At 37.1% G+C, this 16,375-nt stretch overlaps 3 protein-coding genes and 1 pseudogene across 4 annotated transcripts; 2 read left to right on the top strand and 2 right to left on the bottom strand.

Moving 5' to 3' along the window:
* Positions 1-23: 23 nt before the first annotated feature.
* LOC141815476 (ADP-ribosylation factor GTPase-activating protein AGD5-like) lies at positions 24-4,131 on the bottom strand (annotated as a pseudogene).
* Positions 4,132-4,956: 825 nt separating this feature from the next.
* On the bottom strand, positions 4,957-6,249 carry LOC141814447 (beta-glucuronosyltransferase GlcAT14A-like). Its single transcript, XM_074702407.1, has 3 exons — positions 5,637-6,249; positions 5,159-5,233; positions 4,957-5,087 (listed from the first exon to the last, which is right to left on the bottom strand). Exons 1-3 carry the CDS (start codon positions 6,247-6,249, stop codon positions 4,957-4,959), a joined length of 819 nt encoding a protein of 272 aa, XP_074558508.1.
* A 1,233-nt stretch (positions 6,250-7,482) lies between these two features.
* Positions 7,483-12,317, top strand: LOC141814852 (protein MAEA homolog). The gene is made up of 7 exons (XM_074702802.1): positions 7,483-7,980; positions 8,065-8,262; positions 9,557-9,679; positions 10,471-10,656; positions 11,442-11,575; positions 11,748-11,934; positions 12,022-12,317. The coding sequence occupies exons 1-7, from the start codon at positions 7,663-7,665 to the stop codon at positions 12,121-12,123; spliced, it is 1,248 nt and encodes a 415-aa protein (XP_074558903.1). The 5' UTR covers positions 7,483-7,662; the 3' UTR covers positions 12,124-12,317.
* Positions 12,318-12,941: 624 nt separating this feature from the next.
* LOC141814668 (uncharacterized) lies at positions 12,942-15,664 on the top strand. Of its 2 annotated transcripts, none has more exons than XM_074702605.1 (5): positions 12,942-13,153; positions 13,237-13,343; positions 14,122-14,219; positions 15,189-15,407; positions 15,491-15,664. In XM_074702605.1, exons 1-4 carry the CDS (start codon positions 12,979-12,981, stop codon positions 15,394-15,396), a joined length of 588 nt encoding a protein of 195 aa, XP_074558706.1. In that variant the 5' UTR covers positions 12,942-12,978; the 3' UTR covers positions 15,397-15,407; positions 15,491-15,664. The 2 variants fall into 2 exon arrangements, with proteins under 2 accessions (XP_074558706.1, XP_074558707.1); XM_074702606.1 differs by having other exon boundaries at positions 15,526-15,664.
* The last annotated feature ends 711 nt before the right edge of the window (positions 15,665-16,375 follow it).

Below are 16,375 nucleotides of genomic sequence, written 5' to 3' on the forward strand. Positions count from 1 at the left end.
TCACAAATTTTGATGGACGTGAATCTGCAATGGAACCAATATCAATCGCCATCTCTACACAATGAATGAACTATGAGCTGAAAAACAAATGACATGTATGCTCAAGCCTTTATATCATTTATGTTTGCAGATACTACAGGAGGGAACCAGCATTGTTATTCTCTCAGCGTTTCGAAAAAAGACCCTCGGTTAACGATGAGAAATCGTAATCACTGAGTGAACGGCTGCTGGAAGTTGCAGCATGTGAGGACGAAGAAGCATGAGGTATGCACACCCCGATAGCATTATGTGCATCAGCAATCCGAGAGAAGGGGGAGAAGGTGCATACTCTGGTGCAGGGGCAGAAATATAGCCCCCTGATAGATGAGGATGGCTAGAGCTTCCCATCTGCTTGAGGGGGGAAAAAAAGATGTAAAGCAATTGACATATTCATACCAGTCCTACAAATCCTATGTCAAGTGCTACCTGACTGAAGTTATTGTTATTGGGTTGCCCAGTAAAATGCATATTTGTCGGAATCTGGTAGGCATAGTTTGACCAACTTTGTGCCAAAAAGTTAGCATTCATCGCATTTGAATCACTGTTGCTTCTTTGATGAGTTCCTCGACTAGGCACTGCCAGAGGTCCACTTCCAGATCTAGCAGCAGCCAAGAGAAGAGCTTGCTGTTGCGAAAGGTATGCTAGCTGCTGTTGCTGAAGCACAAATGGAGATACCATACTGGACTGGAGACCATTAGAATGCACCAATTATAAGGATTTGTAGCAACAAACAGAAGCATAAAATAAAAACAGGATTTACCGTTTCAAAGAGGCTCATAATATCATCTTTCACAACTGTTTCGGGATTCCATTTAGTTGAAGGATTCAAAAAACATGTTGGATCCTCAACTAGGCTCTCAACTCCACGTGTGGTTTCATTTTTTACTTCAGCATTTTCCTTGGTGCTGTTTTCCAAGGGACTGGTTACATCTATCTGGATTTTGTTTTGAGTCAAAGGCTGCACTGAAGATGTTGAATCCTTAAATAAATTCTCTATTCCATGTGTGTTTTCCTTCTTTACTTCGGCAGATTTTGTGGTGCTATTCATTTCCAAGGAACTGGTTAGGTCTGCAGCTGCACAGCAAGAAGAGTACACGCTATCCGCAAAGTAGTTTGAGAATTAATAGCTAAGAGACTTATATGAAGGAAAAGGGGTGGCATAGCACTTAACCAAAGGAGCTTAATGAATTTGGGCCACAAAATAGAATACATTTTTATGTCTTTGTTATCAAATATTCAAAAACTTACACTGAAAATTTGCCCATGAATGATCACTGATGGAAGAAGATTCAGATCCTGTTTCACTAGGGCCATTCACAGAATCCAAGTTCAGCAGGTCAACCATAGAATCAACCTTTAGCGGTGGAGTTGTTGTGGCTACAGCAGTTATAGAAGGAACTACACTACGGGACTCTGGCTCTACAAGTTGGCTTCTCCCTGTTTCAACTTTTGAACCAGAAGAAACCTGCCAAATAATTATCCATTGAAGTTTAGAAATTTTGGACATGAGAACTTTGTAACCTATATAAGCCAAAAAAAAAAAAGAAGATCAGTATTAGAACATCAATCTATGATTAAATATTTGCTTTGCAACCAAGGTGAAGAGAAGACATAGTTACCAGGCTGGGCAATTTTGGAATTGAAAGATTGTCCCTCGTCTTTTTTGATGCATTATCCTTATTTAAAGCCTTCACTGTGTTAGTACTCTCGTTCCCAGATCTATCACTAGATGTTGGCTTAAGTTTAGGAGCCATTTCTTCATGGATTACTGAAGGCGATCTGAATCTTTTATCGTGAGGCACCCATCTCTTGTCTTCATATCTGGAAATTTGATCCAATACTCAGCAAAATAGGCTTTGTCAAAAATTGATACATAAAGCAAATGCAGAAAACAAGCATGCAATGTCACAAGGAAGATGAGAAGATCAATACTTTGAACGAATAAATTTTTCTATCCCAACTCTACTGCAGTTTTGAGGCAGTTCAGCTTCCCAGTAGCTATTTGCCTTTTCATTGCCCATTGCTGCAGAAGGCAAGCCCAATCCATAGTCTTAAACCATTTTCATTAAAGATAGAAGCCTATATTTCCTCTGATATTCAGGTTGAAAAACAATATGAACTGACAACAAAAATGAATAAATAAATAAATCAGGATGCTTACATTGAATAAAATCAACCTGCTCAGGGAGCCATGTGTCTAATGTTGCTGACCTTACCTGTATCAGAAATAACTATTAAATAGCATAGAGTTTAGTGATGCATACCCTTTGCAGTATCACATCTCAATCCTTTCATGAGAATCAAACCTAATCTTAAAAATCTACCATGGTAGTGAATATTATATCAGCATAGTGTTTAAGTTAGTTTGGCTGACTTGAAACCTCTATAGATAGCACCAATGGAAATTTCAGAAGTATGCAATTACACAGTCTTACAAAATCAGATCACATATATTAAAAATAAGTTCACTTTTTCTGAATACTTTACAAAAAAATCTGATATTTGAAATGCTAATGTCTTGAACATCTTATCTACTTTTGCTTCATGGCATTGAAGATTATAATTCACCTTTGATATATGTACTCCCAAACTTCTATGAATTCCCGAACACTGCATGCAAATAAAAATTCCCAGATTCACGCTTGCCCATCTTGGACCTCTGCAGAAAGAGGACCAAAGAGTGGATTTAATGATAGAGCTAAGCAAGAAGGAACTAACAACTAAATTTACCTAGATCAAGAAACAGTAAGTAGGAAGTTATATAGACCGGAATATATTATTTTGTTGAATTTTTTTCATTGGATAACCTTAATCCAATAATGACTTCCATATACAAATTAAGGAGCCAGATCCATCGATAAAGGAAAATAATGAAGTTTGTTACCTATCAAACAAATAATTTGAGAGGAAAAAATTCACAGAAACTGTATGCTGATCTGAAAACATGAAATTCTGTTACATTCATTTCAAGCACAAAGATTGTCTTTGCATTTAAAGGCTTCAAGTGAAACTGATGGTTTATCAGATGGTTGAGTAAGAAGGATATTGAACAAATCAAATATATATTCTGCTTTACCCATGAAAAATAATGGCCAATGTACTTACTTGGACTTGCAATCAGCACATTCCCTATTCTCTGGTAATTTGAGAAGTCCATCTAATATCTGAAACAAGTGAGCCAGAAAACATTGACTTTAAGAACAATATTAATTTCTCATGTAAAAAAGTCAAGTCACTCATATGTGTGTGATGAGCCTACATGGAGATGAAGTTGGGCAAAAGTCACCAGTTAGTGGAACCCTCTTTTGTTATTTTTTTCAAAAGGGAATCCTTATTAGGCATGTTAACCCATCAAGATAAATTTAAATATAATCTGATTAGTCTAACCAATTTCATATAAAAACATCTCAACAAGTATTCTTAAAAGACCACATTAGACCGTATACATAAAGTCATAAGATGAACCTAGATGGAAACAAAGTAGGGAAGAAGTATTTACTAAAATCATTAAAGGAGTGCCTCATATTCAGTTATTTTATCAGAAGGGCATGAAAAGATGGATAACACACATCCTATTTATCCATCCTTACAAACATTCAATTAACTTCTTACAATTTGTTATTATCATAGGTAGGTCGTTAAGCCTTACATGTTAAAATGATAGGTTTCCATGCCACAGATGATCGATGACTCTCTCTAAATGGTACTCAGTGAGGTTGAATCTGCTTTTTACTTTTAAAAAAATTAAAAATTAAAACAAACAAAAACGGCGACTCCCTCGTTTAATGCTGCTGCTAACAACCACAATTAAATAGGAAGAACCAACAAAACGCTTGATCTCAATGCCATCAAATGAAAAATTGGCATCTCCGACGGTCATGGAAAAAAAAAAGAAAGACCGATCCAAATTTCACCAAAGATGCACCCAATAACGCATCGCAAAGAGCCCCATCAAATCGGTAATATAAAGAAACAGTGCTAAATAAAACGAAAAGAACCTTCCTTTACAATGACCTAAGAAACACAACCTTTCTGTGTCTCGCATTGAGTTCCTTGGAAACGGCGGCCTTTTCGTTCATCTTGATGCTCCCGGCGGCGAGGCGAGACTCCAAAGGAAGCAGAGAAGAAAACGAAGAAGAAGAAGAAGATAAGAAGCGATGGGTCTCCGGCGAAGAGAAGCACTTTGCCGTCTCTTTTAGCAATGGCCGCCTTCCTTTGCGGTCCGAGGCGGAAACCGGTGGCAACTACTAAATTTTGAGGTGCGCTTTTTAGTTGGCTGTAATATTAGAAAATGCCCAAAAATATAACATGGAAATATTGCATTAAAGTACAGTTTTTTAGTGCAATTACATATTTTGATTCTATAAATTTTTAAAAAGTCCAAAATTATTAATAACAATTTTGAAACATGAGAAGCTCCTTAAAAGTGCTAAAAATAAACCTCATGTATGATCAAAGCTTGTCGAGCATGTGGTAGATTTGTTGATGATACATTACATGAAAACGCAGCATGATAAACACAGCATGATACACTACAAATCTTTAGTGTATCATGCTGCGTTTTCATGTAATGTATCATTTCTCTTTGAACAAATCTATAAAAAGTAAGCCTTTACAACTTTGCGACGATCAATGTATCATGGATGTAGGACCTAGGCAGAAGATGTGTTAGTATAAGGAAAAATGGCCAATCCTAACTAGCTGAAGATGAGTATGAAATGTAGCCTAATATATCGCAAAGGGATAGGTTTCTGATTGAAAGAGATGATGATTGTTTGCATTGTAGAACTACTAAATGGGCGAAAGAGCATCGCTAACACCTATCATCGAATCACGATACCTACATTAGCTAAACATCGATCGATTTCTAGGATGCAAATAACAGGTGAACAAATGAAAACAAATTCAGGTAATGGACTAAGATAGCTTACCAGTGTACAATTTGAAAGTAGTAGGCAATTCCCGCTGTTCAGTAGTGGTGAAAACATTGAATTTCTTTGACAAATAAAGACCTGGGTCAACAATTATTGGTCTTGCCCTCTGTATCATGGATTCATTATAATCATGTTAATATTTAGTTGATGACTAGAAGTGAAAAGAGGAACAATCTTGACTCACAATTTCCAGCCAGCAATAGGTGAATGCTCGATAAAGTTTAGATTGCGAGGCAAAGAAGATAAAACATGAAGTATATCTGAATGGATATCAAAAACAAAATGGTAAGCTGAATGCTAAAAACTCACAATGAGTGAACAGGTACAAATATATATCGAAGTACACAGAGAAACTGATGAGCTATAACTTTGGTTTTCTTGATAAAAAGACATAACTAAAAGTTTCAGAGTTTGGCATTTCAACAACACAATGCTTGTTTTAAATGATTGACTAGAGCCAATTAGTAATAAACCCTAACAAGTTTTCTCCTTTTCCTATTGGCATAAGCTCAAGATGATTGCCAAGAAAGTAAGTTGTGCTTCAGACACAATCATACATAGTTGTCACCAAAATTTTGAGTGAACACACAAAGATGCATACAAGTTTTGTCAAACAAGAAAAAAATGGAGTCAGAAAATAACTAAATCTCAAAAAACACTGGCCATCTTGTGTCATAAGAGGATAATCTGAGGCACTCAAGTTTATAAACCAGTCCCATCTCAATTTCTCCTTCAATAGAATGGAAATTGCATGCAGAGTGCAAGCAATCATGGTTGGGCCCTTGTATGTCACCAAATTGGCTTTGGGGATCACACGTACATTCTCAACTTCACTAAACAATTGATCGCCCTTGACATACATAGTCAAATCTATCCTTTCTCTGGGAGGAGCCTCCAGATCCAAGTGAAGAATGTACTGGTTTCGTGGATGGTATATTGCTTGCAAGGTTCTCCTCATTCTCTGGCTGTCACCTTTTGTGCCAGTTATTAGGTAAGCTATCCGCGGAGCTTCTTCTTCTTCTTCTTCTAATGAAGCAACTGGTTGGTCCAACAATATTTTCCTATCTAGTCCTATGGAGTAGCCCTCTGAATCATCATTGCCAGTAACAGTGACAATGTCCAAGGACAGTGAATCTCCAGCGTTAGGAGAGGAAAACAACCCCAAAACAATTGCCATCAAGAGAGTCAAGGAGACCAGCAAGCTTGCGAAGAATGGAAGAAGCCACCTTCTGTCACTGAATGGTCTCGCTGAGTAAACTCCACTGATCTTCCTCATACTTCTGTTAACCACTTATCCAGCCTTAGCTTCCCGCAGCTAAGGCACCGCCCTTGTCTTGAGGAAGATCCGAAATGCCGAGAGAAAACAAGGCGATTCCAGTGACTGCAGAGACGGAACTACGCAACTCAAATTTTGATCTTTACGTCAAACAAAGAGACCCGATAGATAGCGGAAACAAATATCAGATTTCCGAGAAACTCGCCAGCAATTTCCCTTAAAAAGGGCTAGCAGCACAACTCGATGAACTACTTCTCCAGAAAGGCTCTCCAATTTTTAATACAAAGGAGAAATTTTTGTTACTATTTCCGCTTGGATGCACCGCGGAATGGAGAAACGTACTGCAAAAAACGATTTTTTTTCGCTGATAGAAGAACTCACTTGCCAAGAGACGAGATCCAAGACCAGAGCTTGTAGCAGCTATATAATAATTTTTATAATAATTTTAAAATAATTTTAATAAAATTTAAATAATTTTGATTAAATTAATAAATAATATTTTGATATAATATGTTCAAAGATTTTAAATTTTAAATTTTAAAATCATCTTAAATTTTCTATATATTATAATAATTACTAAATAATTTTTATTTATTATAATAGCTACTCAGTAGTTCTTACACTATATAAATCTTAAATTTTAAACTCATTCTAAATGCATTATAGCAGCTATTGAGTAATTTTTATATATTATAATAACTTTTATACGTTGTAATAATTACTCAATAACTTTTACACATTATAAATTTTAAATTTTAAACACATTCTAAACACATTATAATAGTTACTAAGTAATTTCATTTGATAGTTTTTATATATTATAATAGTTAACTGATACAATAATATAGATCATAAAATATTTTAAAGATAAAATTATTGAAAGGATGTTCATTTAATTTTAATTAAAAAAATGATTATTTAGTAGTTTCATATATTATAATAGTTATTTACACACCATAAGATAAAATCAAAAAATATTTTAAAGATAAAATCATTGATTGAAGGGATATTCATCACATGTACTCTTTAATTTTAATTAGAAATAGAGAGTACATGTGATGTGATGATTTTGTAAATGATAGAGGTACATTTGATTTTTGCCTAAGTTTAAAACTCCTAAAGTTCATTTTTTATTTTATATTTTTATAAACTAAATTTAGATAATAATTTCTAAAATTTCTAAATATATAATCAGTTATCCGCTGTTGGTCTTTGCAGATGGCTTAGCGAGAAGTGGCGAGAGCGATGGATCGAACGCTGGTTTCGCTCACCAAACGGATCGAACTCTGTTTTCCCTCATCCATGGCAGTGGCGAATTCCCGTCTCCGCCGCCATTGAGCCATCGTCCCCTCCCTCCCCTTCTCTTCTGTCTCCACCGCCACCAACCTTCCCGCCTTCCTCTCGTCGCCGGCGATGGACATGGCGATTGACTCCGCCCAAAACGGCGACGCCTCCCCCGCTGCTGCCCCTGCGGCTCAAGCGGCGCCTACTTCCACCGCCCGGCTCGCGCAGCTCGCAGAGTCCCTCAAATTGGAGCACCAGCTCGTTAGGGTTCCCCTGGAGCATCTCAAGAAGACGATCCGCTGCGACTACCGCCTCGCCGAGAGGGAGTTCACCGCCATCCTCAGCAGTGTCGCTGAGGCAGCCGACTCATCGGATTCCAGCTCTGTGGATGAAACTCTTACCCACCTTAGCTCCCTCGTCACCCGCCTCCAGGGCCTAAAGCGAAAGGTACCGTTTTCTTGGCGAAAGCTTTGTTTGGTGCTCAGAGATCTCTGTTGGGCATGCGTTTTTTCTTTTATGTATCTACTGCAGCTGGAAGAGGGAGGCAAGCTAGAGAATCTGCAGGTGCAAAGGTGCCGTGCTCGGTTGGAGCATCTAGGTTCGGTTGGAGATGCAGATAAATTGGATGATTGGAAGGATGCCAGGTTCAATCGGATACTAGTTGATTATTTGCTGAGAATGACTTACTATGATTCTGCTCAGAAGCTTGCAGAGACGGGAAACATTCAGGTACTAGTCAGCGCGAACCCGTTTAGCTCAAGCCAAACTGTTATTTATAAATATTCGGCCGCCTTCATGCTTGGATCATTCATCTATCATAAACATAGAAATGATAGAAGCGAACATGCTTCCCTCTCCTATCATATGTGCTATATCCGTTGCTGGCTCAGGCTTCGATGCTTCTTTGTTAGGGAGAGATTATTGGTAATTCAGAAGAAAGCTATCAGAAATTTCGCCAAGTAAGAGAAGAATATATACATGGGCTCTGAACTTAATAGTTAGCTAGTGTATTTCTATTTTGAAATATTTCCAGGCCTAATTAAACAAGAGGTCTTAGATTTATCATCTTAATTAAGATGTCTCTCAAGATCTCAGTATCCTTGGGGATTCCACTGAAGTAAGACTGCTATTTTTGGTAAGACTAATGTGCAACGTTAGAACAAGTGCATACTAGCAAATGATATTTTCAATCTTTTGGTTAAAAGATCTACCTCCATTAGTCTTATTTTCTAAACTTTATAGAGATTGTTTCAAAGTGAACCTGTGGTTTATAAAATGGTGCCTTAAATCTCAAGGAGCTTAGCTTGACAAATAGTAAATGCCTTCTCCATTGCATTTTTCTTTTACTATGCTCTTCTTTCTTCAACCACTCCTTGTATCTGATACTTTTCATTCTTTTTGCTTCTCTTTCAGCTTTTTGGTCTTAAATTGCATCAATAATCCAAGTTTATTGTGATTTTCACATGCTTTGTATAAACTCAGTATAGGTTTGTGTGGTCTGAAGAAAATGAAAATTTACACTTGCTCTGTCATTGGTTGAATAAGTTCTATGGAAGGGTCATGGACTGTGGGTTCTTCTAGACATGAGAACATAAACAATCATAGGGCACCATCTCTGGGAACCTCGCACATGGAATTGCCCTTTGTTGTTCAATATAGAGAACTCTTTTGATTCACTTGAGGTATAGATGGAAAATATTGTTAAAGATGCCCAACTATTTTAACTTTTGTAACTACATTGATCATTGAGATTATCGTGTTTATCATTAAAATCCTTAATTTTGGACATATAGCCTGGCAGCAATAAGGAAAATGAAATCATCGAAAATGAAAAGAGCAAGTATGTTGCTTGTTTTTTGGATGCCTTATAATTTTTTCATCATTCACATAGTTGACAAAGCGTGAATGTCTAAATATTGACTTTCCCTTGGAGATTGTCTAATGTTTCTTACTTAACTCACAACACGACTTCATAAATGCTTCATTTTTTGTTGTGGCTGATCTAGTAAGTTGTTTACGGCAGGAACTTGTGGATATTGATGTCTTTATTGAGGCAAAGAGAGTTATTGAATCTCTCCGGAACAAGGACGTAGTTCCTGCTTTAGCATGGTGTGCAGAGAACAAAGCCAGGCTGAAGAAGTCAAAGGTATTCTTCTTTTTCTTTTCTGGCACAGACTGAAAGGCTTATTCTTGATTTTCACTTGTTGATTTCTGAATATTTTTAAATCATCTCAGGTGATTTTGCAACTCTTTGGTTAGACAACTATCTTACAATTGATAAATTACTTGTGTCAGCAAAATTTATTCATCTTCAAGTAAGATACTTATAACACCTTTACAATACAATCTTAGTACTAAACAAGATGGTTACTCTTCTAGTGATAGGATGATGTTTTCTCATATGCTGTTTTCTTGAAATGGATGAAGTATGACTCTTCTGTGCATTACTTTCAACATGATTCAATGCATTTATATTCTCATGTTATGTGTGATAAGCAGAAACTCTTTTTATCTGGATGAATCTTCATATAGCTCTTAAAATTCTTCAGAATTGTCACCTATCAGAATTATGTAGGCTGGTGTGCCTATGATTGTCAGCTTTAACTTCGTTCAAATATATCCTTTCCTTTGGTACCTAATAAAAAAATGATTGATCTGAAAAGGAAAAGAATGATGTAGCTGTTCATTATTTGACTTTTCTAGCCTTTTATTGTGCTTCATGGATTACCTAATTTAATTACATAATATCATGATTTATCCAATTTTAAAATTAACATTGTGAACTAACTCTGAAGATATCACTCTATGCTTCACCTTCAAGTTGTTTCTTACTCTATACTCTTATAACAAAAGTGGCAAGTTCCATTTCCCTTTTCTTCTGTGAATAATGCCAAATTTTTCCAAGCCACTTATATCTCTGGTCAATCTGAATTGCAGAGTAAGCTTGAGTTTCAATTGAGGCTTCAGGAGTTTATAGAACTAGTGAGGGCTAATGAGCATATGAAAGCTATTTTCTACGCCCGAAGATATCTTGCACCCTGGGCAGCTACAAATATGAAGGAAATGCAGCGTGTTGTGACAACATTGGCTTTTAGGCACAATACTGAATGTTTAATTTATAAGGTAAGCTAAAAACTCTCCGGTCTGCATAAAAACATTCTTTAGAAAAGCTAAAAACTTACACTTCCTTTATTCAGCCACTAGTTTATTTTCCAGAAGTATTTTTGTGCCCATTTGTCCTAGTTAGTCTATTTCTTTTTCTTTTTTTTTCCCTAAGCTAGACTATTTTTTTTGTCATGGTTCCTTGAGATTGCTATAGTTTAGGAGTTCATTTTATCATCACATTTTGTTCTAGTAAATAATAGTTTTATTCATGATTACTTTGTGCATGAAAGGGAGATATCAAGCTGTGGCTCATCTTCTTTTTTCTTGCATGCCAGCTTCTTCAAGTTAGACCCATTTACCCAATTCCAACCAGTGGAGACTCATGGCTTCTTGTTGTTTAGTGTTTATATGTGAGCTTCTGATTCGTTGTTAAATTAAAATCACATTAACTTGCTTTAGAGAACTTGAAGGTACATATCACCACATTTTGAAGATCTTTAGTTACAACATCTGATTATGAAATTGCTAAAAAAAAGTCATGGTTCGTTAGTTACATTGTGTGATTTTGGAGTTGACCATCAAATTCCTATTAGGAGATGGTAAAGTTCAAAGTAGGAACCACTGGTTGGATTTGGATAATTACTGTGGGAATTGATGGTTATATTATAAGTTTTGTGATGCACAAAGTAACAAATGGGAGAATGGGAACTTCTGCTCTAATACCATTTTACATTTTAAGATTGCTTAATTGTGCACTTGTATATTTTTAACAGTTTCCTATACTTGATATTTATCTTATCTAGGTCTTATTTGAGCCCACACAATGGGACTATCTGGTGGAGCAGTTCAAGCAGGAATTCTGTAGATTATTTGGCATGACCAATGAACCCCTGCTGAATATATATCTCCAAGCCGGCTTGACAGCCCTCAAGACGCCGTATCCTTGGTTCATTGCATGTTGAATTCCAATCCCTTTGTAGTATGTCGTTCTCTCATTTCCATATCCATCAACCTGTTTGCTCTCTGCTGCTATTTGATATGGATTTATTATTTTTATTCTTTGCTGGCTATTTTTTATTGATTCTGGTTTCTCTCTTAACCTTGCTAAGACTTTGTTACAAAGAGGCTTGCAGCAAAGAAGATCCATTATCCCAAGAAGGCTTCCGCAAATTGGCAGAACCATTGCCATTCTCGAAATTACACCATTCTAAATTAGTTTGCTACATTTCAAAGAAGTTGATGGACCATGAGAATCCACCACTGGTTTTACCAAATGGCCATGTGTACAGTAGTAAGGTATGAATTTCTCTGATGATTACCTTGATTGTCTGAGCTTTTAAATAAATAAAAAACTAATCTTATTGTCACTTGATCACGATGAAGGCTCTTGAAGAAATGGCCCGACAAAACGACGGCAAAATAACCTGTCCGAGGACAGGCGAGGTTTGCAACTTCAACGAACTTGTGAAGGCCTTCATTTCGTGAATTTGTGGAGCTCTCTACCTTTGGACTGGGACCAATTGTTCCAGTTATGTTGCCCCCTTGTAAAGATAATCTGAAGCTAGCTTCACCGAGATGGCGAACCAGCAACCTAAGTGTAGACTATGTTTCAAGAAAACTGTGACCGCGAAACGTTTATGTAATATACACCTTTATATGCTTATCGTTCTTTTGTTTCAGTCGATCGTTTTCCAGTTTGTGTTTTCAAAAACACCCTATCAAAACATCACCTGAAGACGAGCTGACCATCCTCAAGGCATACAAGAGGATCCACTCTGCATTTAAGTTCATCTCTGAGGTGAACTCACTTCAATTCAAATTTCTGCTGGTGTGTTATTTCCAGATGATCCTTTAAAGAATGCTTTGTCCTTTCTTATTCTTTCTTTTTTTGAAAAAAAAAAACAGTAGCACGGGCGGAACCGGACGCGATTTGGCCGGAATCATGCTTGGCAGTGGCGATTTGGCCGGAATTGATCGTGCGTTGGATTCGGTGGTTTCCGGCCGAATTCGTCGGATTCCGATCACAATCCGGCCGGAATCCGACGTCGGCCGACGCGCTGGCGAGTGGCGCGTCGATCGGGTCCGGTCCGGCGGCCTGGTGGTGATCGGACGGTGCGGCGAGGGCGGCAGAAGCAGCAGGGGTATATGGCATTTTTAACACATTAACAATTAATAACAGCTTAATAGAATATAAAAGACACGTCGATTAAATATACGTTAGGTTTATTAAAATAAAATAAAAAAAAAACAGCGATAAAAAGACATACCCGAGCCGAGTTTTGGCGGATCCCCCCTGCGTCGCTCTTCCTGCTCATCTTCTCTTCTTTCTCGCCAATCAGTATGTGGCCCTTTGTGAAAGGAAATCGAGCCTCCAAGGAAGACACGGCGGAGAAGAAGGGCCAGGGAAAGGAAGGAGAGGAGGACCACCGGCTCCTTGAATTCGGCGTGACAGATCGCCTTCGAGAGTTCGTACGAACCTTCACAGTTGACACCTTCAAGTCTTTCCCTTTTCAAGGTTTCGATCTGGGAGATACATGTATATAAATTGTTTGCGACCGTTTTGTTCAATGTTTATTTACACTTGTGCTCGAATTGCAGATGATCAGCCTGCGGACGCTAACGGCGTTGGCGTCGAATCTAATGTCAGGAAGGATCTCACGGAGTGGAGGGAGCAGCATGCTACTTTGGTTCTTTCCAAAGTCAAGGTTTTCTTCTCTACTATTGGTTTATTTACTTCTCTTCTGTGCTTATCAACGAAATTGAGTAAATTAGGGTTTAATGGTAATTCCGGTATAGCCGTGTTAATTTAGCACTTATTACAGTTTTCTACTCTTATGTATTGCTGAACCGTAGAGTTTGACACACTTACGGTTGTAATTGTTCTATCTTTTGTTCAAGCATCTTATATTTTGCCTCTCCTCATACCATACTGGGAACTTTTGGTTCACATTGTTGTTTATTTGACATATGACACTGGGAAGCATCAAAATCTTCTATATGTTAGATAGCCATCTTTTTGCAGAAGTGGGCAAAGAAACTTGGTAAGGTATCCCCAAGACTTAGGAATGACTAGGTTGCTGGGAAAACAATAAGACCTATTTGATTTTCAGGCAGACACTAAAGATTTGCATTTCCAAGGGGATTAAGTGTTCAATACCTATTTTATCTGTCCAAAGTTTTTAATTGTTCTTTTGCCAATGTGGTTTTTACGTTATTGATAGGGGTTTGCTTTCAATTTAGGTTTTCTGTTGATAGCTTTTCTCAAAGGATAAGATAAACTGTTCATGGTGCTGATTGCATTTCCTGGAAGACTTTTTGTGGTTATCCCATTCTGCTGAAGACCATGATTACATATATTTATATGATCTTACAAGTTACTACTATACTATCTCCAGTTTTTATATTTGCACCATGTTTTACTCGCTCTACATATACATATTGTAGCACTTATCTAACCTGCTTGATCCAATGATTGTTTTTCAGGAAATTGCACATCTTCGATATGTTTTATGTCCTAGGCATCTAAAGGAAAGACAGTTCTGGAGAATATATTTTCAACTTGTTAAAAGCTATGTTGCACCGTATGTCCTTTATATATGTATTTTCAGCATGTAGTTTTTCATTTGAAATTTTATGGGGAGGATAGTGGAAGGATCCTCAATATACTCTATTTCTTGCCTAACAAATTAATGGGTTCATTATATTTGTACGTAACTATTAGTTAGATTTTTCAGATCCTAGATCTTCAAGAATCTCGCTTTGCTTTGCCGAGAATGAAATGCTTGTCCATAATAGATGCTTTATTGGTTGAAGGTATCTAGGACGAATCAACTTTGCAGGATGCTTCACATGTGAACTATGTTAGGTTCCTTCACCTGAAATTCTGTTTAAAATTCTAGCATACCTACTCTGATATGATATTAGTAGTTTGTTTAACTATTTGTTCTATATGTTTTCTGGTTGTCTGTTATGTATTGATTCCCACTAAGAGCTCATAGCTTATTTATGTGTAGAGCCTCCTGCCGCATTATTGACTAGAGTTGTTTCTCATCTCAAGTTTAGATTCTTGAGTGACAGGCCATGCAAGGGCAGGCCGATCGCAATGGTACTCCATGCATTTGTTAGTGTGAAATTTCTGAGCATCGCTATAGTTTTATGAACTAAATAGGCGAAAATAACAACATGATTCAGCTAGATGAGCACCATTCGAGTAAGAATATTGCACAATGCTTCTAACCACATTATGGGTGGATCATTGTTACTGTGTTCTTCTGCTCCATTTTTCTTGAAATCAGCCAGTAATTTCCAAATGGTTTTAGTTTGTTCCTTAGAGAACTGTTTAATTTTCTTTCATTAACTATAATTTTTCTTGTCTTTTGAGGAAGATCAAGCATCCTCTGTCTACTGTATGGTGAAATTGAAAGAAAAAAAATGTTGTTTGTTTTTCAAATTTTCTTTTCCTTTTTATCTTCTCTGCTTCTGAAAAAAATGCATATATTTATCAGTTATAGACACACGTTTTAAGTAAATTTCCTCGATTCATTTACCAGATACGAGATGCATGCCATGCAGAAAGCAAGGATGCAGGAACTAGAGATGGAGTCTGAAGTGTCACTGCACAAGGTTGCCATTGAGGTGGAAATGTCAGAAACAAACAAGCGAAGCGATTCGTCTACAGCATTGCCGCGCAAAGAGAGTTGCGTCTTAGAAGATGACATTAATGGAGGTGACAGACAAGTAGATCCTAAAATCAGTTGAACATTCTGAAAGTGAGTTCGCTTCCACTAACATTCAGTTGAATCAACTTAAGTTGCTGAGAAAGACTGAACCGAAATGTTTAAATTATGAGCAGACACAAAGCTTCAACATTGTTCTTGGTAAGTGCAGCTGCATTGCTCCCATCAATCAAAGGAGTCAAGCGGGCCGATAACTAGTTTGCTTATCACTGATGCTTCTTCATGGGCAGCAGTTGTGTAGTAGATTAAACGTTCTGAGAACATTTGGAAGCCCGTTGGAGTTTGCAAAATGATGAGATGCCGTCTTGCTGAATGTTTGATACGCAAAGGCAAAATGGAATCATAGGACACGATCAGACCTCAAATTATGCTCTAATTTTCGATATGCAAACCTCTTGTTATAACGTTGAAGTTTTTTTTTTTCGTCATGGTCAATTGCAGTTTCTCGATTTATTTCTTTACAGATAGTTATGGGATCGATTGTGTGGGACTGTTAGGATGATGGATTTCAATTTTTTTTAAAGAAGTTTTTTTTTTCACCTGATGTTTACGGGTAAGATAACTTTTTAGTTTCTATTTAAAGATCGAGTTTCAATTTTATAAATTAATAGATATTTTTTAATGGACATTGATTAAAAAAAAATGATAATCCTGGTTAGTCGTATTGACTCAATCTCTGGGAGTGATTGGTTTGGTCCCACGAAAGTTTTCCATCGGTCGTTAGGGTAAATCAGGAAGCGCATACAGTGGTCAACCTAGATGCCTAACATCCTTTGATTGCGTTTTCCATTTGAAGGAAAATTCTTGCAAACACGTCATAGTTGGGGATCGAATGCGAGTCCTTGAGTTACAATTCGGATGTTCTTCGTGACACCATGGTAATGGATGTTGATTTAAGAACTTTGGATTGATGGGTCATAAGCGTTTTTGATTTATTTTGATGATTGATAAAAATATTTTATGAGGCCAAATCATTTTCAGGATTAAACTTCATCAAATAA

The sequence above is a fragment of the Curcuma longa genome, chromosome 21 (genome assembly GCF_044706935.1).
Source record: "Curcuma longa cultivar G26 ecotype Majalengka, Jawa Barat chromosome 21, ITB_CL_G26_1.1, whole genome shotgun sequence".
In the NCBI taxonomy this organism is placed as follows: domain Eukaryota; kingdom Viridiplantae; phylum Streptophyta; class Magnoliopsida; order Zingiberales; family Zingiberaceae; genus Curcuma; species Curcuma longa.

What these genes read in the sequence shown, in the direction of transcription:
- LOC141814852 (XM_074702802.1), top strand. Translation starts at nt 7,663, where the DNA reads ATGGACATGGCGATTGACTCCGCCCAAAACGGCGACGCCTCCCCCGCT. An exon ending in TCCAGGGCCTAAAGCGAAAG is followed by an intron (nt 7,981 to 8,064) that starts GTACCGTTTTCT and finishes TATCTACTGCAG; the next exon opens with CTGGAAGAGGGAGGCAAGCT. An exon ending in CTGAATGTTTAATTTATAAG is followed by an intron (nt 10,657 to 11,441) that starts GTAAGCTAAAAA and finishes TATCTTATCTAG; the next exon opens with GTCTTATTTGAGCCCACACA.
- LOC141814668 (XM_074702605.1), top strand. Translation starts at nt 12,979, where the DNA reads ATGTGGCCCTTTGTGAAAGGAAATCGAGCCTCCAAGGAAGACACGGCG. An exon ending in CAAGTCTTTCCCTTTTCAAG is followed by an intron (nt 13,154 to 13,236) that starts GTTTCGATCTGG and finishes CTCGAATTGCAG; the next exon opens with ATGATCAGCCTGCGGACGCT. An exon ending in TGGTTCTTTCCAAAGTCAAG is followed by an intron (nt 13,344 to 14,121) that starts GTTTTCTTCTCT and finishes ATTGTTTTTCAG; the next exon opens with GAAATTGCACATCTTCGATA.
- LOC141814447 (XM_074702407.1), bottom strand. Translation starts at nt 6,249, where the DNA reads ATGAGGAAGATCAGTGGAGTTTACTCAGCGAGACCATTCAGTGACAGA. An exon ending in TCCTCTTATGACACAAGATG is followed by an intron (nt 5,234 to 5,636) that starts GCCAGTGTTTTT and finishes ATATCCATTCAG; the next exon opens with ATATACTTCATGTTTTATCT. An exon ending in ACCTATTGCTGGCTGGAAAT is followed by an intron (nt 5,088 to 5,158) that starts TGTGAGTCAAGA and finishes ATAATGAATCCA; the next exon opens with TGATACAGAGGGCAAGACCA.